Below are 24,226 nucleotides of genomic sequence, written 5' to 3'. Positions count from 1 at the left end.
CGCCAGGGTTATTCCTGTCTGCCCAGCACCTGCTTCCTCTCTCGTGGGGGCAGAGCCGCCTTCCTTGGGGGAACTGCTTCTTTCCCCCTCCGTACACTGATCAGAGCACCCTGGGCCATTCCTCCGGGGCCCCAGGGGTGGACATGCGACCCCAGCTTAACCATAACAATAGCCTACTCATCCAGCCACAGCAGTTGGTGTGGGGATTCATCTAATGACCAATCTAAAACAAACCAACCAACGAACAGAAAAGCCAGGGATTTTTCCAAATAAAGCTGGTGGGGAAACCCTCTCCTTTCTTGTCGAGTTGCTGTATAAGTACAACACCAGAGCTACCATATGAGAAGGCTGAGAGGGTGAGGCCGCCGTGCAGAGCGGTGAGGCTGAGACAGACACGGAAACAAGGAAAGAGAGTCCTGGGGTCATGTTCCCTCTGACTGTCCTGGCTATTTTCCTTCAGATTCTTTGAGCTATCCCAAGCTTTCCACCCCTCTCCAAAGCCTCAAGATTTCTTTTTTCACTTAAGACAGCTTGTTTTAGAATTTCTGTCACTTGCAACCCAGAGTCTTGATGAACAGAAGTATTCTGTCAGCTTCCTTCTCTACATTACCTTGTTTGGTTTTTTTAAAGATTTGATATGGACCATTTTTAAAGTCGTTCTTGAATTTGTTACGATACCGCCTCTGTTTTATGTTCTGTTTTTTTTGGCTGAGAGGCATATGGAATCTTAGTTCCCTGACCAGGGGTTGAACCCCCAACTCCCTGCATTGGAAGGCGAGGTCTTAACCACTGGACGGCCAGGCAAATCCCAACATACGCTTTTTTGAAACTTCAAAAATGTGAGGCTCTGTGTATCTGTGAGCTGAGTGTGTTCCTGTCTTTCCTAGATCAGAGTTGGAAGCTTCAGTGGTCACCTTGGATACACCAGGGACTGTATTTCCTAGCATCCCCTTGCCTGTTTGATTCTAGAGAGAGCTGGCCAAAAGTGAGGTTGTGTGAACTGCAGGAGTCAGCTGTGAAGCAGTAGCCACCACACTCCCAAGGCCACTGGTGGCTGGAGCTCATGAGGGGGACACACAGGTGCAGCCAGGCTCGAGTGTGTCCCTGCCCTTCCCCACTCCTCTGTGACCCCCACCACACACCATGAGATGCTTTGTCGCCAACTCACAGAGGCAGTAACTGCAAAGCACCAACATCCTCCCAAAGATTCCGCACCAGCCCCTTGGTGGCCCCAGGCCAGCAGCCAGACTCACCTTGTTCTTTCTGGTGAGCTCTGCTTTGCTCACATGCACCACGGCTGGTGAATGACTGTTCTGTGATTCTCCGCTCAGATCTTTCTTTATCCAATTCCTCCCACAATTGTGTCTGATCTGACTCTTATAGTAAATTCCTTATTCCATAATACTCATAGTGGTTCTGCTTCCATAGCTTAACCCTGACTAAGACAAATGTCGCCGGGTGAACCCTAAGAAGCTTCCTGCCTCCTTTGTTTCAAACCCACACTCAGCCCTTCTATCTCCACGGTGCTGCTTCCCGCTGGCCACTCATCTTTCCCCGCCTCCATGTGTCCGTGGGAAAATCCGATCCTAGTCCTGCTCATCTTACTATTGTGTTCCCTGCTGTCTCAAGCTACTCTGGCCTCCGGCCTCCGCCTGCCTCACTTTTACATGTTTTCCTACTCTCCAGTCCAATCACAAGACTGTCTGGCAGGCAGCCTAGAGATTCAACACAGACTGGCACCCAGTGAAGGCGAATGTTGGGACGTCCTGCCCAGAGACTCTCACTCCTGATTTCCATTTAGGAAATGTCACTGCTGCTGCTACTGCTGCTAAGTCGCTTCAGTCGTGTCCAACTCTGTGTGATCCCATAGACGGCAGCCCACCAGGCTCCCCAGTCCCTGGGATTCTCCAGGCAAGAACACTGGAGAGGGTTGCCATTTCCTTCTCCAATGCATGAAAGTGAAAAGTGAAAGCGAAGTCGCTCAGTCGTGTCCGACTCTTAGCAACCCCATGGACTGCAGCCCACCAGGCTCCTCCACCCATGGGATTTTCCAGGCAAGAGTACTGGAGTGGGGTGCCATTGCCTTCTCCGGAAATGTCACTAGAGAAGGAAATAAATACTCTCCAAGATGACTTATTGGGCACTGTGTGTCCCCTACAGTAGAGGCCAAAGAAACCTTTTAAAAATGAATTAACAGCAAAACTATATGATGCGAGAATTGTCAAGGGATATTTTAAAAATCAACATGGTATGCTGTTGACCCATTGGGCACTCCATGTATGGGCTTGAAATTTCCACTGGGATAGGCTTAAGATCTCTGCCAGCTCATGATAATGGTTCACAAGCTAGAGCTATTCATCTCAGTCTGGCCATTGCTCAACGTGTGACCTTGGCTGAGTCACCTGGTCTCTCTCTCTAGAACAAGTCTAGGCTGGTCTGTACGAATTAGTGAAGTAAACAGAGAAAGATTTAAAAATCATGGTATCTCGGGCTTGGAAGCACTCTTACTCTTTTTCATTCGGATGATTTTGAGGCTTTCTTTTCTGAGAAAATGAAACAATCATTGCTTCCTAACTTCATTCTCTTTACCTGGACAGTTTCTCTACTCTTACTGTCTCTTCCCTTTTCATTTTAGAAAAATAAATACAATTTTTTGGGGGGGTTAAACTTCCCACTTACAATCTTGATTCCCTCTTCTGTTGTGGGCTTAAGACTCTTGCCTCCTTAATTATCCTCTTCTTATCTTGCATCTTCCTCATTTCTGTTCTACCCACTCAATCCACTGAGAGATCAAAGTTAAAAACACAAAAAGCACCAAAAATCCATTTCATTAGTCCTTCAAGCTCTGCTTCCATCCCTCGTCAAATGCTTGGAAACAGTAACAAACGCTGCTGGCTTCAGCGTGTGTTCAGTTGCTTCAGTCCTGACTTGATTCTCTGCCTTCATCACCTCATCCTTAAGTTCTTACAATTCTAATTTTGCTCTGGACTGTTTGTTGTGAGTCAGGTACTTCTAGGACTCCAACCTCTCATCCAGTGTTCTAGGCAAGGCAGCTGAGCCATGCTTCCTTCCTAAACTGATGTTACCAGTTTCCCAGAAGGACTAACTTGCAGTTGCCTGCCTGCTCTATGCTCTGCTATGGTGCCATATGGCAACTTGCAGCCTGCCTCTGACCTCTGTATCAGTCTATGTCTTCAGGATTTTAGGAACATGAGAATTCTTCAAGGTCCCTTTCCTTGTCCTAAGTGGTTCTTAAAATATCCCTATTTCTCCTAATACCGTTGCTTTGTAAGAACAGAAAGAGAGCCTTGGAAATTAGGCTACAGGTTTACACAGGATGCTCATCGCTGCTGTGCAATATTCAGCACGGTGGTCGCACACTTCATGGTCTCGATGCTCTCTTTTTTGCTCATAATGATAGTATACTTTTCCGGTTCTGCTCTTCCTCTCTAACAACTGTTTCTTTAGTCATTGTTTTTTTTCCTACCACCCCTTGTAGGTGTTCTTTGATGGTTCTTGGCTTTCTTTTTGGTCTCTCATATTGCACTGGCTTCCCAGGTGGCACAGTGGTAAAGAATCTACCTGCCCATGCAGGAGGTGCAAGAGATGTGGGTTTGATCCCTGGGTTGGGAAGATCCCCTGGAGGAGGAAATGGCAACCCACTTTCGTATTCTTGCCTGGAAAATTCCACAGAGAATGGAGCCTGGAGGGGTATAACTCATGGGGTTGCAAAGAGTCAGACATGACTGAGTGACTGAGTGTGCATACACACACACACATACACACATCTCAGGCTTGGAAGCAACATGAGGAGTCAGCTCTAATTCAGGCAACTGACCCTTGCTTGTCTCCATCAAATCCCACTGACTTTACTTGACCCCTCCCTCAGTTGGGGCCCTATGGCCATGTTCCATTTGTCCCATCACTGCAGCCTGAAGCTGGGAGTGGTGACTCAGGCCTCTGTTGGGACTCTGCCAAGAGCTGGGACAAGTGTCTAACAATATGATTTTTTCCAGACAGAGTTAGGCACCCTAAATTGTTTTTAATTATGATGTGTCTTTGGGTGTTTTTTTAAAAAATGGAATTTCATTTATTTATTCTGTTTCATTGTTGGGTCACACCTTACAAAACAGCTTGTGAAATCTTAGTTCCCTGATCAAGGATCAAAGTTGCGCCTCCTGCATCGGATGGGCAGAGTCTGAACAACTGGACTGCCAGGGAAGTCCCAGGCACACTAAATTTTTAACAGGACACTGCTGCCCAGTTTGACAAGAGACATGGATGGCGGGGAGGATTGGGAGAACTGGGGACTTGCCAGAGGAAGGATATATTGCCAACAAGAATCCGTCAGGCCGGTACTGGGCATCTACTATGCTCCATGCTTTCCCTGTATTGACGTTTAATCCTCACAGCAACTCTGTGAGGTCGTTGTGTTTTCTCTAATTTACAAATGAAGGAATTGAGACCCAGTAATCTCCAGGAATGTACCTAGAGTTGCACAACGAGTAAGTGGCAGACTGGGGATGCAGACACTGTGGGGCATACTCTGACCTCTGTTCTTTTTCTATGTATAATCCTATACCTCTCTACCCGTCTCTCAGTCATGCTTGATTAAGAGGCTTTTCTAATTTCCTAGTCAGAAGGAACACTGGACCCGGGTGGTTCCCAGTGCAGGGGGCCCAGGTTCAACCCCTGGTCAGGGAACTAGACTCCACACACTGCAACAAAGGTACAGGTGCTGCAGTGAAGATCTGCAGGCCGCAGCTAAGACCCAAGGCAGTCAAATAAAAATAAATTAATTTAAAAAAATTTTTTTAAGAATTGACAGTATTATTATATTTTTAAAAAAGAAGGAAATTGGAAGCCAACACATCATATTTTATCACCTATCATCCCATATCGTGTGTCATGTCATGTCAAATCACATCAGTGTTTGGTTAGGTAAAATTGGAGAAGAAAATGGCAACCCACTGCAGTATTCTTGCCTGGAGAATCCCATGGACGGAGGAGCCTGGTGGGCTACAGTCCACAGGGTCGCAAAGAGTCGGACGCGACTGAGTGACTTCTCTCACTTTCAGGTAAATTTATGATTAAACAATGCGGGTTTCTTTCAGTCACACAGATTTAGTTATTTTCACCTCTTCTTTTTGTTGTCCACATACGTTTCCCAGGTATATAACTCCTCTGGGTATTTGAGCTGGTTGGATTTTGCCAGGCCATTAAAATCAGGGGCAGGTGGGCCTGACCAGGTAAATCAGGTAAGCAGAGGTCTTTACTTGAAGTTGCTTTGACAAGGATTTTTTGGGTTTTCTACACATCCTGTCCTACACTGGTCTTCAGAACCTCCTGAAGCACCATGGGCTAAATTGGAAAACGACCTGCCCTGGTCAGTTAGTAGCAAAGCTGGCCCCAGAGGCTAAGTTCCCAGACACCCACTCCCATGTTTAAATGCTTCTTTCACGTATATCCAGGATGCATCTTTATCCATGCCTAGTACTGACTTCCAGAGCAGGGTTGGGGGCTTCACCCACCCCCTCTTCACCTCCACCAGCACCCCATGCCTGCACACATTCACCTCCTTCTTTCTCAGGAATAGCTGAGGTTTTCCCAGTTCAGTTAAAGTTTTGTGCAAACACAGCAAGCAGGTTCCCACGCCCACCCCTTTCAGCCATCAAGGACCCACTGACCTTCCTGAGCGGAAACCCTGGAGCCACCAGCCCAGGGGCCTGTCTCTTCCAGGAGCCATCGTTCTGTGTATGTGTGTTTTTGTTGTTGTTGTTGTTAGATTCTCCCTTCCTACTGTCAGAGCTATGTTTTAGCATAAGTTTTCCACTCCAGAATGACCAGCTTGCTAACAGAGTGTCTGGCAGTTTTGCCAAAGTTGCTGACCAGAGGCAGCAACGGCAGGTCCAAGTGTGACCCAGATGACTTTTCTGCTGTACAGATTGTAGAAGCAAAGGTGGTGATGACGTTTCCATTGCCTGGAGAACTGTCCTCATCCTACAGAGGATAACAAGTGAACTGAGCTGTGCTCAGGCCAAGTCTTCACTTCTTATGCCAGGGGTGTGGAAGTTAACAGCCACTTCTCCCCGGAACCCGCAAATAGGCTGGGCTCCTTCCAGCAGGGAAATTTCACCCAAGTGAGAACACCTGAGGGACACAACCGGCCTGCCAACCGTGACCAAATGAACTCTCCAGCGGTAGCTTGGCATACACTCCCCTCCCACAGGGGTTGTTGATTGCTCAGGCTTTTTACAATCCTCAAGCCCTGTTCCAAGGAGGTTTTGTGGTTTAAATCAATGTGCTTCTGGGAATAAGTGCCCTTATTATTCCTTGCCGTGCTCTTCTACCACTGTGACATAATACCCTTTGTGCTGCTAAACAGTAACAGTCCTTCCAGGAACCTCTAAAAGCTTTCTAATTAGGACGCACAACCACACAACAGAGAAGCTGAAGACCGGAGACAGTGACGAGAGAGCTTCACCTTGGTCCCAGAGGAGCCCAGCCCAGGTCTGACTGCTCCTCGGAGGCTGCAGGGTCTAGGTGAGGCCGCTAGCCTAGGAAGGGCATCCCCGTGACGGTGGCTGCAGAGTTCTTAGGCTGCCAGGGTGCCGCATCCTTTGCGGCATCGCTTAGGGTCACCTAAGCAGGTGAGTGATTCAGCTGAGGACCAGAAACGTCCAGCATTGGTTTTGCTTGAATTTATGATTAGTTCTCAGTGGCTAGGCTCCTAGGACCAGAAGCTATAGTTAGGCTACGTCATTAGAAGCGGAATTCTGCATTAAGTAATTCAGCTTGGTTGACTGCCAACTCTGTGCTGGGCACAAGCTGGACAGCAGGCATGCGAAGATAAACTCCCAGTCCTCCCGCTGGTTGTTCATAGTCTAGACAGAAGAGAGGACAGCTATGAAAGCAGGGAGGTATATATAAATAAGCAGAGAGTAGCCCAGAAGGAGGCTAGAGTAGCACCCAGCCCTGTGGGACTTCCAGGGAGAGCTTCTTGGAAAGGAAGACTTTCGACCCGGCGAAGTCTTCAGAGGTGGACTGAGCTTGCTAAGGAGAACCATGGGGAAAACAGCATCACACACTGAATGCCAAGTGCTGACAAGGGCCCGGAGGTGTGAAATGCCTTGGGGTTCAGGGAACAATAAGAAGGTCAACAGCAGCAGCCGTGGTTATCTCACTGTTCTTTCTCCCTTCTATTTTTATAGCCGAAATGCTATCCCTTTTTATTCTCAGTATCTCATTTTGGATGTTAAAAAACGGAACATTGGGTTGTTTTGTTTTGTCTTGGCATATTGCTTTAACCCTCCACTTCTCCTTAGCGGACTACAGATCCCTCTCAACATTGGGCAATGTCCAAAAGAAAAGCACAAAGATGAATATTTCACTGCATTATAAGAATGTAAGGGCAGCTCAGGGAACTTTGGGCAGGAACTCAGCTGGGCTGTTCTTTTTTTTTATTGTCGGTACATATAGCAAAAAAACCCCACAGTCTTGAATGACTCCCAAGGTTACTTATCACAGGTCCAGCCATCCGAAGGGAGTCTGTGGTCCAGAGCTCACAGGGTAGAATCTGTAGATGAAAGCAGATGGGGGCAGGAGGCCACAGGAAAACATAAGCTGACAGAAACCTAATACGTGACCCGCAGAGGAGTGAAAGCACCAGTGAGGAACTCAGCAAGACGGATCTGCCTGCCGCCGCCCTGGAGCCAGGCTGGACCGGAGCGGTGAGAACCCACGGCTGCCTCCGCTTCCTCTCCTGGCCTGTGTCTTCCGAGGCATCTTCCGTTGCCTCCTCCGCCCCCAGGGCCTTTCTTTCAGGCAGCTCTTTACGCACGAGCTCAGTCTATGAGAAGGACAATGCGGTGGACAGCTCGAGTCTCATCTCGGTGGACCCTGGCACCTCACCACCTTGACCTTGTTCACAGGCAAGGATCAAGCCGACACCACTGACCAAAGCTTCCTTAGAGCCAGGATGCTCCCTGCTGCAGTGCTTTGCACATAACAGGTACTCAATCAGACCTGCAAAGAGGAAGGCAGAAGAGAAAGGGAAGGAGGGAAGAAGGCGGACAGGGAAGGAGTTGGCTGGCAACGGTGAAACCCAAATCCCCCAGAGCAACAACACATTCCAAATTCTGATCAACAGAAGGCTGGTGCTGGAGGAGAGTGGAGGTGTCTAAAGACAGATGAAGTGAAGTGAAGTCGCTCAGTCGTGTCCGACTCTTTGTGATCCCATGGACTGTAGTCTACCAGGCTCCTCCGTCCACGGGATTTTCCAGGCAATAGTACTGGAGTGGATTGCCATTTCCTTCTCCAGGGGATCTTCCTGACCCAGGGATCGAACCCAGGTCTCCTGCTTTGCCGGCAGACGCTTTACCCTCTGAACCACCAGGGAAGCCGAATGGTGAATGGTCTTTTTTTTTTTTTTTTTTTTTTTCTGTTTTCTTTCTTGTGAGTCTAGGCTCTGGCTCCATCAGATCAGAGCCTGAGCTGCACTCCAAGCCCCCACCGGGCCCCTGCAATGCCAGTGGGTTGTGCTCCTGCCTTGACACTCTTCTTGCCTACACGCCTTGTCTCTGGGGTGAACACTGAGTCAGCAGGTGTAGTAGTCAGGACTACCACATGCAGGGGTGTGAACCAGGGCTGGAGGCTGGAGGGTAGTCATGAGGGGTGGGACCGTGAAGGGAGCCGTTGTCCTCATCAGTAGGGCATGGTCACATTGGCCCCTATCTGTCCACCGTCATGCTGGCCCCGAGGGCCAGGCAGCCTAACTGCTCCACACAAGGCTGAACACGATACAGGACATGGGGGAGACCTGTGCCTGGCTGGAGAGGCAGCACACTCAGGGACGGACGGGGTGTCAGTGATGCAGAAGTGTATTCAGGTGGTGGGAAAGTATGAACAGTCATGATGGTGAGAGTGTGCAAACCGAGCTCGTGGAAGGCCCAGGAAGCTAATTTTATTACAGGCTCGGATGTACATTTAAGTGTGACAAGAGGTAAGGCCTGGCTGCTTGGCTGGGGTCTCACCATGGAGAGTCTTTTCAGATATATTGAGGGGTTTCCCTGGTGGCTCAGTGGTAAAAAATCTGCCTGCTAAGAAAGAGATGCGGGTTCGATCCCAGGGTGGAGAAGATCCCCTGGAGAAGGAAATGGCAACCCATTCCAGAATTCTTGCCTGGAGAATCCCATGGACAGAGGAGCCTGGTGGGCTATAGTCCATGGGTTTGCAAAGAGTTGGACACAACTTAGAGCCTGAGCACAAAGCCCGAAGAATCTGGACTATTTAGGGAAGCCAATGGGAGTAAAGATTTTGGAGCAGATGGGTGAACCGGGAAGCAGTGGGAAGTAAGGATGACTCAGAGGAGGCAGACCCTAGCAGCAGGAAAAACAGGAAGTGAAAGTGATATTCCAGGAAGATTCAAGGAGGCTGTGAACTCGGACAATGGCAACAGAAACAGGAGGGAGGGAACACCGTGAAGCAGTCTCCCCTCTTCTCTTCCCTCCTGGACACACATCTCACACGAACACACACAGACACACTTAGGAGGTGAGAGAAAACAGAACCTCTCTACCATCCCTCTCCTCTCCACTGTCAAGCCCGCCCTGTCCCCACCCTCTCCCCCAACTTCCTCCCACTTCTGTCCTGTTCCCTTGATCCCATTCTGGACAGTGGCCAGAGGCATTTGCTCAAAGGACAGAAAGAGTCCTGAGAGGGTTATTTATATCTGCAGCCACGCCTGAGCCCTCTGTCCGGAGGGCATGTGCTTGGTGGGGAGTTGTGCCACACCCCAGGTCCCCCAGGCAGAACCTTCGCACCCCTCGGGAGTCTGCCACTTGCAAGAGATCCCGCTGATGGGATCAAAAGGTCAGACAGTCCATCCCCCTGCCTCCAGTGAGGCTGTTGGCTGGACAGGATAGTCCAAACGCTTTCTTTTTTTAGTATTTAATTATTTTCACAGTTCAAGTTCTTCTTTATACCCAACCTAAACATCTTCCTGCTATTTTATCCATAAATCTCCTAGCTTCATGTTGTGTGTTTGTGGGTAATGATAAACTCTTGAAATCCTTATGAGTAGGGAAGTCTGGGTCGGGTGGGAGGTATCTGGTGAATTATGGGGCTTATGCACAATAGCTGGTTGGCAAGGACTAACTCTGGATATAAGCCCATTTATTTTGCAATTGCTAAATAAGTCTGAATGACAGAGAAGCCGGAAACACGTCTCCAATTTTTTCCCTCCCCCAGGGGCTCAAGGTTTGTGTTGATAGAGAAGCCCGACAGGTGTAAATGTCTTCAAGTCCTCCCACACGAAAAGCATAAATTCATCTTGAGTCTGAGAAATTTTAGTTCCTTTTTGAGTTCTCATCATCTTTAAGGCAGAGATGTTTTGAAACCTGTTTTTATAAGGCGGAGGTTTCTTTCCTTGGTATTCCCAGGGCTGCCAGGCAACACCAGCCACTCCGTCATAAATGCAGAAGCCAACCAATGTTTGGTGGGCCTTGCAGCAGCTGGTTTTATCCCTGTATTATTTATTACCATTAATCTTCATAACTCTTCAACTGTTAAGTATTAATCCCATTTCACAGATGAAGAAGCCATGGCTCAAAAGAGATGTTATGAGAGTCAAGAGACACAGGATAGCCAGGGGGGCTGACGTGGGGCATGGAACAGTGGAGAGAGCTGTTTGTTCCCATTAATGGGACATGGAAACTTTAGTCACCATTTGGTCACGTTCACGCCAGCCCCCAGGGTCAGGCAGAACATCCGCGAGACTGGGTTTGATTCTGGTCACAGATGGAGGCAGAGAGAGCACCAGGTCTGGCTGGAGGAACCAGGGCCGGGGTTTCTGCTGGGTCTGGAGGGGCGGATGGGTTTTTCAAAGTGGTATAGTGGTGTAGTTGAGGTCAGGGAGACTGTATTTTGATTAAAGTTATTTCCCCATGACCAAGGTTTTGGGGAGCTTTCCATCCCTTCCAACACAGAGAACTGAAGCAGGAGGTTAAGACTGCCGTGAGAGGCTTAGTTGGGATGTAAGGAAAGGCCTAGTGAACTTGGAAGATGGTTAGATGCCAAGGAGAAGACACTCAGGCTGAGATAGCTTTCCCAAAGTCCACACAGCAAACAGCAGCGACTCTGATCTGGATGGCCATGTCTGAACACCTTCCTCTCCCCCTGGAGAAAATGACTGACTACCGAGGAAGCGCAGGCCCATCCAACAGAATCAAGGCCAGGGTGGGTCTCCTGCCACCTCCCCTCCCACGGTCTGTGCAGAAACAAGGAGTGGCATGGCCATGAACCCAGGGAGGTTGTCCATGATTGTATTCCGTTTCTGGTGCCCTGTACGTGTTCAATCGACATTTGGTGAACAAATAAAAGACCCCATTTCCCAAACTGTTTGTGTCCTTGTTGGCTGTGCCTTTTGCATAGATTGGGAAATCTGAGTTCATGAACTCCAGCTCAGACAAATGGACAAATGATGCTGACTGAACTGCAGGGCCCTGTGTTATCAGCTGAGTTACCTTGGAGCTCAGGACGAAAGAAAAAGTGCTTTCCATCAGCTAACCTGGTCGGTGCGGAGAGACGGCAGGGGGACTCGGGGCTTGGGACAGACACAGTGAGCTGTGAGCCCTCTCCTGTGCAAAGGGCCCTCAAGGAGATTCCAGACGCACTCACTCCCTGAGAGACAATTCAAGGCAGGGCTAACACGCTCGGGAGCATCCCCAGGGGACACTGTAACCACCAAGCAGGATAGAGCTGATCTTGCTTAAGTGATTCCGCAATCGCAGTCATTTCTCCCTAATGCCCTGATACCTTGAAAAATGTGCTCTTCAGGGGTTCATGTCCTCCATCCGCTTGGCCAGAAGCAGCAGCAGTTTCTGCAACAGGAGACAGTGTTTAATTCTGAGTATAAGCTCCTGTCTCCTCGAGGCTAAACAGTAACTTCACACTTTAGGGGTGTATCTTTGTTCTAAAGGTTCTTTTGTCCCTCTGGCAGAATTCCAAGTAGTAGGTACCCAATTGTCTCTGATGACGTCAAAAAGAGGCTCCCTGAGGAGGAAGGGACACTGCATTCCAAGCGCTGGAAAAGGGGAAAATGCCAGATGAAGGCCAGTTCCTAGTTACCTAAGTGCCTGCCCTGTTACATGTAAGGGAGGTGCTACTAGAATTTCAGAACTGCATCTTCTGTGCTCCCTCTACCGCGTTTATAATGCCCGCTCCACATTTTCTAAAAATAGGCCTTTTCTGTCAAATGAGTCTACAAGTTGCCGGAGCGTTCTGTCAGATTTTTGCATTTCTCACCCCAGTTCAGGGCCTGACTTTGTCAGGATCACCCAGCAAAGTCCCCCTCTCCAACTAGCGCTTCTACGGTAGGTTTTTCATCTACTTCTCCCGTCAAGTGGGGGAGGGGGCTGGGGAGATTTCAGAACTAACCCTCCTGATCACAGGACCTGCTGCTTTTGCTGGGGGTGGGGGTGGGGAGGGGAACGCAAGGATGGGGGACACAAGTGTTAACAATTCACCGTCAGTTCGCTCCTCTCAGGGTGAGGTGGCATAAACAGAAGGCCTCACTGGCCTTGCTGCTTCCACCCGGGCCAGGGGTGAGAGTGGTGGAGACGGAGGCAGCGCAGCTGACTTTCACCTTCCGTGATCTTGGGAAACAGGAAAATTAAACAGATACCTTCTCAAAACTCCTTAGTCTAACTCAGTACTATTTTACTTGTCACAGTCTTCTAAATGTTTTTCCTTAAAATACAAATAATCTGCAAATTGTTGTTTAGTTTCTAAGTTACGTTGGACTTTCTGCAATTTAATGGACTGTAGCCTGCCAGGCCCCTCTCCTCTGTCCATAGGATTCTCCAGGCAAAAATACTGGAGTGGGATGCCATGCCCTCCTCCAGGGGATCTTCCTCACCCAGGGATGGAACCCACATCTCCTGCACTGGCAGGTGACTACCACTGAGCCACCAGGGAAGCGGCAAACAAGCTCCACAAAAACCCACAAACGAAATCTCCAGAGAAAACCAAAAGGTAGAAGTGTTTCTTCTCTGCTTATAATCTGACTTTGAGGCACTGGGTAGATGTTCATCTTCCTGTCTGTTTCATTTTATATTATCTTATCTTTATAATTTTACTAAAAAAAAAACAATAAAAATATTTTTAGTCTCAGCCTGCCAGCTAAGTATCCGTAGACAAAAGCTAGACTCATAGTCACGATCTGTAAAGAAAACAATCCCCAAAGTCATTTTACCAAGGCTGGACCTAAATAATAAGCAGAGAGGACAATCATTGATAACAAACATGACTGTGCAGGAGAGAACTAGGAGAGATTAGTGAGTAAACAGGATAAGGGAAAAGATAGACTGAAAAAATGTTTTGCAAATAAAGATTTGGAAAAAAGATAAATTTACATGCAGCATTCTCAATTGTAATGTGAAAATCAATGACTCCACATCTTGATAGGTTAAGAAAAAAAAGCCATGACTTTGTTTAAATTTCAGTGACAACTAAATAGCAATTTGCTCATAGAATGAGTGGACTGGGAGAGACAGTGGATATCCACAGGACAGTGGATATTAACTAATGCTACTTAAGCCAATAAAATACACACACAGCCCAGGTCTTTGTGTTGTTGCACAAGAAATGGAAAGGAAGACCATAACCTGCTGGAGTGCTGTTGGTCGGAAATCTAAGCCAATTCACCGGACTTTTGGACTTTTCAGTACTCCCATCATGCTTTTAATGTCGGTGACCGATAAAGGCTAAATTCAAGGGCACATTTCAGAAAAGTGGACTGGGTGGTTGAGCACTAGTGTTGTGTTATCAGAAGCAAAGCAAACATACAAACCCCCATGGTCTTTTTCGGCATCCACACTCTTCCACTTTGAAAAAGCTTTGGTTCATCAAAGAATCCCAAAGTAGACGCCATATCCAGAGACCTTGCTGTTTTTCAGTAGCTCAGTTGTGTCCAACTCTTCGCGACCCCAAGGCCTGCAGCACCCCAGGCTTCCCTGTCCTTCCCCATCTCCCAGAGCTTGCTCAAACTCATGTCCATTGAGTCGGTCATTTCTTCCCTTACTACTCTTGCACTGTCCAATTCTAAAGGCAGTAGCCACATGAGGCTATTTAACTGAATTAAAAGTAATAAATGATTCAGTTACTCTAGGCTTATTTTAGATACTCAACAGCTCTGTGTGGCTAGTGACTATATTGGATAGGGCAGACTTGGCACACTTCCATCATCACAGAAAGTTCTGTAGGATAGCACTGCATACACTGTACACCCAGGGACAGGGCCTCCTTATTCTTATACTACTGGCATATATCAACAGGGAAAGATCAAGTAGCTTACCCAAGGGTCCATGGCAAATGAGTCTTTAGAATTTAAACTGACATCTCTGGGACTCTACACTGAGGATCTTATTTGCCTGGTTTGTTCTTCTCTGAACTATATGCTTCAGTGTGAAGAGATCGATAGCCTCCAGTTGCAAATTACTGGCTACCTTGGTTGGTGTGAGCAAGAAAGTCACATCACAAGACCTCCCAGTTCAAGCCAGACTACAACAGTACTTTAATTTCTAAATAACCTATATACTATTGCTATCAACATTAAAGACAATCAGTATTGTTGGAAAGTACTTCATAATTTTCTTTATATACTTTTAATATGTAAAATATTTTTTCTTTTTCTGGGTTTCATTGCATGGCTTATAGGACCCTAGTTCCCCAAACAGGCCCTTGGCACTAAAAGCACAGAATCCTACCACTGGATTGCTAGAGAATTCCCTTTCTTTAAATATTTTAATAGTACTTAACAGCACTGTAGTAGACGAAGATAGCAGATTGTCCCTTGGACTGCAAGGAAATCAAACCAGTCAATCCTATAGGAAATCAACCCTAAATATTCACTGAAAGGACTGACGCTGAAGCTAAAGCTCTAGTACTTTGGCCACCAAATTTGAGGCGCCAACTCACTGGAAAAGACCCTGGTGCTGGCAAAGACTGAAGGCAAAAGGAGAAGTGGACAGGAGAGGATGAGACAGTTGAATAGCATCATCGACTCAATGAACTTGAGTTTGAGCAAACTCTTGAGAGTGAAGGACAGGGAAGCCTGGCATGCTGCAGTCCATGGAGTCGCAAAGTCAGAGGCAACCCAGCGACTGAACAAGTAAACAGAAATTTCATTTTATTTAGGCCAACATTATTTTGTTCTTAATCAATATACCCGAATTGAATATGAGGGAAGATAGCTTAAAACATGTTTACTAGCAGAGGAAATGTAACTCTAACTTTGAATAAATAAAATACTAAACAAAAGCTATGACAAACCTAGACAGTGTAATAAAAAGCAGAAACATTACTTTGCCAACAAAGGTCTGTATAGTCAAAGCTGTGGTTTTTCCAGTAGTCATGTATGGATATGAGAACTGGACCAGAAAGGAGGCTGAGCACTGAAGAATTGATGCTTTTGAAGGGTGGTGTTGGAGAGGACTCTTGAGAGTCCCTTGGACTGCAAGGAGATCCAACCAGTCCATCCTAAAGGAGATCAGTCCTTGGTGTTCATTGGAAGGACTGATGCTGAAGCTGAAGCTCCAATACTTTGGCTACCTGATATGGAGAACTGACTAATTGGAAAAGACCCTGATGCTGGGAAAGACTGAAGGCAGGAGGAGAAGAGGACGACAGAGGATGAGATGGCTGGATGGCATCACTGACTCGATGGGCATGGGTTTGTGCAAGCTCTGGGAGATGGCGAAAAACAGGGAAGCCTGGCGTGCTGCAGTCCACGGGGTCACAGTGTTGGACACGACTGAGTAACTGAACAACAATATATCTGCTTACTATGTGCGAAGCACGTACTAACGCTTTATATATGTTAATTTTGTATTTAAAAAAAAATTTTTTTTTGTACTTTGGCCATGTGGTGTGTGTAGTAGCATGTGGCATGGTTCCCTGACTAGGTATCGGAACCCAGATCTCCACAGTAAAAGCACTTAATCCTAACACCAGACCACCAGGGAACCCCCTAATTCTGTATTAACTAACTTACTCCTCACACCTAACCCATAAAGCATTATTATGCTTCCCAATTTGGAGAATAAGGAAACCGAGGTACAGAGAGATTGAGTAGCTTGTCTGAGGCCACCAATCTAGATAAGGGTTAGAATTGGAACTAGAATTTGGATTGGCTCTAGAGGTTGGGCTCTTAGCCACCAGGTTACATTGCAAAATCACTAAACACTGAGAAAAATCAGTCCTGCCTTCCTAGATTAGTTGGCCAGTGCCCTATGTTACTCTTATCAGGGAACATGTTCACTATTTAACCAGCATGTTTATCTTTACAGAATTTTCTGCTTCTTTCCTTGAGTATTCTTTTTCATTTATTAGTGTAGTGTTGAAATTATAAACAGTTTCCTTTCACCTTAAATAACTGTTTAACAGTTGATGACAAAAATGCAGTAGATATCAAAACAAATACCAAACATAAAATTGAAGTGTCCCAAATCTGATTCTAAGAGACATAAAATGGCCTCATCTTTTTGCTTCCCAGAGTTACTTTTTACTCCAAACTAGATTTGTTTTTATTTTAGTAATTCCTTTCCAATTGTGCCAGCAACTCTATAGTACACCAAATCAATGCATTGATAACTACAGCTATCAAAAGACTATCTTTCAAGAACATAAAATACAGGAATTGCACGAATTGGTTTACAAAATTTGCTTCTTTTCTGGACCATTCTCCCTCAAAATGGTATCAGAAACCTGAAAGTTTCATTCTATAAAGTTTCATTCTAAAAATAGCCACTTAAAAAAAAAAGGATTTTCCCCAATTCAAGCAACATTTTTTGGTCTTGAGTCTTTTAGATAACTGAACTCTAGACTGGAGTCAAGAGGTCCCCTCTAATCCAGTCATTTTACAGACAAGGACACTGCAGTCTAGAGAAATGACATGACTTGCGTAGCTCACTGGGCTCACTCACCAGAGCTCACAGGGGGACCCAGGCTCCTCCACACCGGGCAGAGGCTGAGCGGTCCCACACCCATCCCCACTCTCTTCTGGCAAGTCTCCAGGCGTGCGTTCTGAGGCGTGGTCATACCTGTGCACTGTGGATTTACACACATTTTATGACAACGCCCAGGCCACTGGCAGAGTGCTGCGCTGGGACAACCGTTCATGAAGCCAAGAGATCTTAGAGGGACCCAAGTGACCTGCCAATCAGTTTCACCAGCTCCACGTGCCCCCCCCCACCCCCCACGCACATTACACATACACACAAATCCTGTAAATTCATTCTTTCCTTTAAACGCTACCCCTCCTTTAAGCCAACATCAACTTTAAAGAGAAAAAGGCAAAATGAGCAAAGAAATTGAGAGATTTATTTTAAAAGAAAACTTCCAGGAATGTGCCCTGCGCTTTATCTTGGGAGCAGTTTCCGGCCCAAGTGCCCATATCAGCAATGTCTGCAATCTTGTGATCCCTGATGTCTAGAAATCATGATCCCAAAGCACTGAATGATCCCAAATCAGGAAGGAACAGTTAAATGACATCTAGGACACTGTGCTCAGACAAGAAAGTCTATTATTATTACTTTTATAATGGTTTTCAACCAGTATTGAAACAGAAAAAAAAGGGGTTTCCTGGCCTAACCAGAAAACATCTACTCCCTGAGCATTCCAAGTCACTGAGGTTGTATTATAAAGAGACTGCTATTTCTAGACGATCAAGTCTAGCATTACCTAACGTGCCAAGAAGAACTTAAACCAATCAAAGGAAAGGATCTGCCCTCTTAACTTAAAATATTAAGATACTAAATGCAGGTGATTTTTTCACTCTAAAGAAACAAACAAAAAGTCTGTATTATATATAATCACACACATATTAGAAAAAACAAATTATTAATTTCCAATCTTTCTACGTAATTGTTAGCTGCTGTTTGGGTCAATTAAATACTAAAACAATAAATTAATATTGCTTTAGCAGGGAAAAGATAGGTAAATAGTTGAAATAATATGGCAGGATGTTTAAATTCTGCCAGATCAGTCACGCTCAGAACCCACAAGACCAGATGTTTCAGGGGACACTTTCAACTCCAACCAACTATGGGAGGACTCTGTGTCTATACCCTGGGTAAACCCAGCACCTACTGATCAGAACTAGGATTTCCCAAGGCCTAGCTCAGAATTAGAGGTCTATGTCAGGCAGCAAGTGATATATTTTGGTAGAAAAGCAGTCAAATTTACTAATTCAATGATCCCAATATGTGACTTTTCCTGAAAGAAAAAGAAAAGACTCAGCCACAATAAAAGCAATCATAGCAAAACAACAGAAGTGTTAAAGATGAGATGAAGGGCTTGGTGGGAGAAGCAGTCAGGAAAAAATAAAAATCTTTCTGGTTAGGACCCCAATTATTTCTCAAACTAAATTTTTAAGAAAAAAAATTTTTTTCCCCAGAATGTTACATTACAGAAACCGATGAATAAATGGATTCCGCATTCTAACGTTCGTATCTTAATCCATAAGAAAAAGCAAACTATCTTTGCCCAGCTGATCCGTCCCTGGAGGTCTGCAGTGCGTCGGCTGTGTGGCTAAAACCGCGTGTAGGCATTTCGCTGCTGTTGCTGTTGCAGCGGCTGCTGGGCCTGCTGCTGCTGTAGGCGAATTTGCTGGGAGTAAGGGTCCTCCAGGGATTTCACAAATATGGTAGTTCGGGGACCAGTCTTCCACACAATACCGTTGGCGTCTTTCACCGAAGATTCCACCGTAATGTTGTGAGTACCAAGAATGGCGAAGTTCAACAGAAATTGAGTACTGAAGTAATCGTTATGAGGCTCAACCCTCTGCTCCATCTCATTGGTCATATTGTCAATGGGTATCTGAAATGAAAAAACTGTTAAATGACAGCAACAGCTGACATGTATAGAGGGGTATGCTATGAGCCAGCCCTGGTGATAAGAGAGCACTGTTTAACCCTTGCAAACAAGCAAGAGGTAGGTATTACTATGATCCTTGCTTCATGAATGAGGAAACTGAGGCAGGGAGGTTGGGTAACTTCTCTGAGGCCACACAGCTAACAAGTGGGGCAGCAGGCACCTGAACCCAGGCAGGCTGACTCCAGGGCCTCCATGCTCCATCAGACGATAATGCCTCCTCACTGTCCTTGAGCAGAAGAGGCTGCCTTTACCTTCTCACGCGGGCCCGTGTGTTTTGCGACAGAGTTCAGAGCACGCCACCCCAAGTAGGCTGCTGAGGCAGTGTTAAGGGTACTTGAAAAACAACAGATACAGAAAGGGCTTTCTGATCTGCCCCACACACTCCTTTTTTTAACCTAAAACACACGTCAAATTCTCCATGAGAAAGGTAACCTCCCTGCACAAGGAACAGAAGACCAGCCTTAGCACCAGAGCCTGGGAATCACTGAGACGGAGCTGTACAGACCCACCTCTGAAGAGAACCCTCACCTTCACCGGTCTCTCCGCACTGTCCCAAGAAATCTCCTAGCCTTATGGTCTCCTTGACTTACTGTCTCTAGTCCCAAACCCCCCGTCTTGTCATTTTGTCAAAAATACATTGCTTCTGGGTCTAAAAAAAGGCATTTAAGTTTTCTGGCCTGGTCACTTCTTTGGTCTCCATCCTTCTGTGAAGACGCCTATATATGTGTGAAATGCTAATGAACTGGCCTGCTTTTTTCCGTTAACCTGCCTTCATGTCAATTCAATCTTAGGCCCAGCTGGAGACCCTGAGGGTAAAGAGAAAGTTCTCTTCTCCATACACTTGCTAGATTAACCCCAACACAATTTCCATCTTTCTTAACCCTGTGAAGAGATATTCTAAAGAAAGGATGCAAACATCTTTTTCAGGGAGTTTAAAATCTAGACGACAGAAGAACAACATAATGCTTAGTAAATATATAGTTTCCCTCCAAATCCTAGCTAGCAGTGATTCCTCCTTTAACAAATTGACTTTTTTTTTTCAAGGTTTTTTTTTTTTTTTTAATGTGGACCATTTTTAAAGTCTTTAATTTGTTACAATATTGCTTCTGTTTTATGTTTTGGGTTTTTGGCCCTAAGATATGTGAGATCTTAGCTTCCTGACTAGGGATCGAACCTGCACCCCCTGCTTTACAAGGTGAAGCCTTAACCACTGGACTCCTAGGGAAGTCCCAACAAATCAGTGTCTTGTTCAGACTGTCAGTATATTATGAAACACATTGATTATTATATTATGAACACATTGGTTCACTTATTTAGCTAGATATTCAAACCTCTGTCCTTCACAGAACAGAATAACACCTGTGGATGTACCCTTATCTGTACCCAAGACAAAGTATGTCAAGGGTGACACTAATTCTAAGAATGCATATAGAGATAATCAGAATGAATATTTGACCTGATTGCTCTATGCTTCTGTGTGTTTCTGTTGTATGATTAATTATATAAATGTGCCCTGAAGCTTTGGGTCTCTGTAGGCAGTTATCATGAGGTCAGTTTTCCAAAGACACTGATGTTACATTAATGAAATGAAGTTGCCAACCAATTCAAGATCTTAGAGTTATCTGTAAGTCCTTTTTTGTTTTTTATTTGCACATTCAAATTCTGTAGGATGTTTATTTCCCTAAAGAATATGCCCACCAAACAAGAACTTCCTTAAAAGGACCAGAAATAGGCCTAGGAGGCAACCTGATCCCTCTAAATGAATGATGCATCTTAAGCTACAAACTCACTACAAGTAACATTACAAAGCAATCATGTATCACCTGGTTTCTTAATATCAGCTTCTTGACTTTCAGCAAGTCTCTTGAGAGGAAATCAACAATGAAAAGACAGCTCAATTTAAATGTATGTTTTTTTAAAAACAGAAATCACCACTGTTCTTTCAAACTCAAAATGAGCAGAGAGCTGCAGACAGGGATAAGCTAACTATGTAAATTCTCGTTATGATCTTCTGTGAGTGACAACAGAGATCACTGCAACAACACAATAAATGATTTTTTCCTTATTCACCACATACCTACTGAATGGCCACATAAGGTGCTGCGCTTTATGCCATGGAAGTCAAAAGAGAGGGAGGGAATGAAGACAGAGCCTTCTCAGGGTGGGCACAGAGCCCCCGGAAAGAGAGAGTCACCAAAGTAAGGAAAGCAGTGATGGCTTACACCAGACATTCCTTGGCTGTTATTTTATATCTTTACTGATACCCCATTTTCCTTGCTCTGGACCTCAGTTCACGGATGCCGACAAATAAACCAATTTGGGCATTTAAACAACTCTGTTCATACAACTGCACACTCGTTCTCTTGTTCCACTTACGATGAATAAATCTCCAAGCAACTGGCAAGAGATGTCTATAAAGACAGAACATTTTACATTTGGAACGTTGGTGTCTCATGGGCACAGATTCAGAATCTTAGCTTTGACTAACAAAGTAAGCATGATTTTGGCTAATCTATCTCATGATTTCTCAAAGCAGCACATTCCTAGGTCTAATCCTTAACAAGAGGTTTTACTTCATCTGATCATTGCATATCAACACAGTAATTTTTTTTTTGAACATGCTAAAATTTACTTAAAGGAAAAATAAACAGATGTGTTCTTTTGGGGTCAAAGGGTTAGGGAGAAGTTATTCCCCACTCCTGATGCTTTCCTCCATGTGGAGGAACCTTTCATTAGCTGAACAACACCTGTCTCTAGGGGAGAAGGTAATGCTACTGATTGGTAGGTTGTGGGGTGGGGGCTGGACTTGGGGTGCTAAGCACCTTCTCCCTCCCTTCTCCTTTGGGCTGTGGGGTACTGCTCCTCTCAGTTTCACAGGGGCAGGCTCTTGTGTGTACTGGTGGAGGCCGGTGGGAGAACGCAATTCAGAGCTACAAGGCTAGGCAGTCCTTGCTGCCAGGAACTGAGCTAGGTTCCCCCAGCTCTAACAGGGGTGACACTCCACTGCCTGGATGCTTTGTCCGTCAACCGGTTCAGGCAGGGAAAAGAGAAGTGTTGCTGATCAGCCCCCTCACACCACAATAAGCGCTTTTAGCTTATGTCCATCTGTGTCCTTTGGTAGGTGTAAGTACTGTCTGCTTAACCATGGAAAACTTCCATCAGTGAGTTGATAAAACCCGCATCACAACTCTGCCTCTTTTCTACATTACCTTGTAGTCCTGCCCGGATTTACTCTGCAGCGTGGAGGACACGTTCAGACAGACGGACTGAATTCTGCGGAAGAGTCCGGGTTTAGACCCGTGCTGGACCACCCCCTCTACCTTCAGCGCCAGCTGCTGGTTATTCTGGACCGCGATGGGCTCTGCAGGGTTCCGGGGGGACGGTGACAGGGCAAGCTGGAAAGCCAACACCAAAAAGAATGCTCACAACCGAAAGCAAGCTTCCTTCCAACACACACACCTGTGCTATTCGCTGATCACAGATTAAAATGGTACTTGCACACAGAGACACACATCCCTCTTTAAGACCTGATTGTGCTGGAACGACCAGACAGTTGTACCTTTAAAGTCTACGGTTCCTTATCCCCAGTGCCTCTTTTAAAATACCAATTTTTGTTTGTTTGTTTATTTGAATTTACCCCCTACAGAGGGGAACAGAGGCTTACAGAACAGTAAGGGCCCTTCTCTCCCAATTTCTGAGGTGGGGCACTTCTCTCACAATGAACCAACTCCAGCAGGGAAATGCACTATGGAAATTTTCATGTGCAGTTGCTGTCTCTTTGGCCTGAGGTAATTTTAAATAGACTAAATTCAAATGCAAATGACTCCAAAATTCTAGGATTACATATACCACCAAGTCACCATGGTATAAAAGTCAATTTCCAAAAAAAAAAAAAAAAGTCTACTTCCAATGAAATTTTTTTTAAGCCAAAGACATTTTTAACCTCACTAGTTTTTCTTTCAAAAACATATTAAGAATCCTAAATACACTTTAATTACAGAAAGCTCAAATCTTACTTAAATAAAATGAGGGAAGAAATTGGGTCTTTTTGATAATGTTGAGCCACTAAACTAATCAACCCTGGAGACATGGTGCCTTTAGGACTTCTTATCTAGATAATCAATTTTCCTTATTATTCATGTCATTCTGAAATGGAATGTTCTATCATCTGCAGTCAAAAACATTCAAACGGATCCAAAAGTACACTGAAGACATTTACTGATACGGATAATCCAGGGAATCTCTTGAAAGCGACAATTCCCCTCTTCCCCAACAATTTCATTCTTTGAATCAAAACAGCTTTTAAATTTTGAGTGGCTTAAATACTTTAAAATACTAACTCTACTCAGTGACCAGCTCCTCAAAACTTGTTATTCACAGACAAAAGTGCTCTGGAGGTAGGGCTGGTAATGTTTCACTGGACCTGATTCATTCTAAGTTGGGTCTGAACAGGCTGATTAGACATGGATTCAGCTCAAGATCCTTGTGGGCTACTATGATGAATACCACTCAAATCATTCTTGAAGACAGGTCAGAACTCCAGGTACCCAAATGTCTATCACACTGCATTGGGTGCTGTCAGGTAAGAAACGAGAGGAGAAGGTTTAACTCCTAAATCAGTTGATAAAGGAAAGGCTTACAACGGAAGAGTGTAAGTTTTATCTAAACCAAAGGTAAGATCCTGAAACAAAGCTCTGCCCCTTGTCATCTTCAGAAGAAGGTATTAAACTACATTAAACCTGAGTGTTCGTCCTATATTACCTTGATGCTGGTAGACTGAAGTTTCTGGAAAAAATATCTCTGAAATGAAAGAGGAACTTTCAGCAAAGAAATGATGGCATTGCAGAGGCATGCTGTATGCTGGCGGCGAAAAAAAAGAAAAATGAAGTGAAAATAAATTTCCAAATTTCATCAACGAATAGTTACTTTCAGGAAGTTTAAAAACTTCAAATGTTCATGATTATTACAAAAGTACACACCAAGCAGGTTAACAGAGACAACACTTAGGAACTCATACATCTGTCAAATCACTCTTGCTGAGGTCAGAGATTTATAGCCCTTGGGCCCACCCCACAGGTATGTTAGTTGCAGGTAACTATCAACATGCCAGTCTGGAGATGTGAAATCACATCTCATAGCACATGGTATGACAATCACATGGCATGGTTAGTACACTGCTAGGAGGACTAGTCCGTCTCCAATACCTTCTTCATGCAAACCCAGTACTTTGCAGCCTTTGGATTTTCCTGACATTTCTGTGGCTCCTGACAATGGTCCTCTTCCATGGGATGCC

General features: G+C 45.3%; 1 protein-coding gene across 1 annotated transcript in view; it reads right to left on the bottom strand.

Annotated features, from left to right (window-relative positions):
- Positions 1 to 17,409: 17,409 nt before the first annotated feature.
- Positions 17,410 to 24,226, bottom strand: part of INTS7 (integrator complex subunit 7) — a 79,454-nt gene continuing 72,637 nt past the window's right edge. The window contains exons 18-20 of the mRNA XM_052653684.1: positions 23,695 to 23,733; positions 22,143 to 22,328; positions 17,410 to 18,876 (exon numbers count right to left, since the gene is read on the bottom strand). Of these exons, the coding sequence (XP_052509644.1) occupies positions 18,589 to 18,876; positions 22,143 to 22,328; positions 23,695 to 23,733 (513 nt within the window). The 3' untranslated portion in view covers positions 17,410 to 18,588. The remainder of the gene's footprint in view (positions 18,877 to 22,142; positions 22,329 to 23,694; positions 23,734 to 24,226) is intronic.

The sequence above is a fragment of the Budorcas taxicolor genome, chromosome 16, assembly GCF_023091745.1.
Source record: "Budorcas taxicolor isolate Tak-1 chromosome 16, Takin1.1, whole genome shotgun sequence".
In the NCBI taxonomy this organism is placed as follows: domain Eukaryota; kingdom Metazoa; phylum Chordata; class Mammalia; order Artiodactyla; family Bovidae; genus Budorcas; species Budorcas taxicolor.
This window is presented reverse-complemented; position numbering and strand designations above follow the sequence as displayed.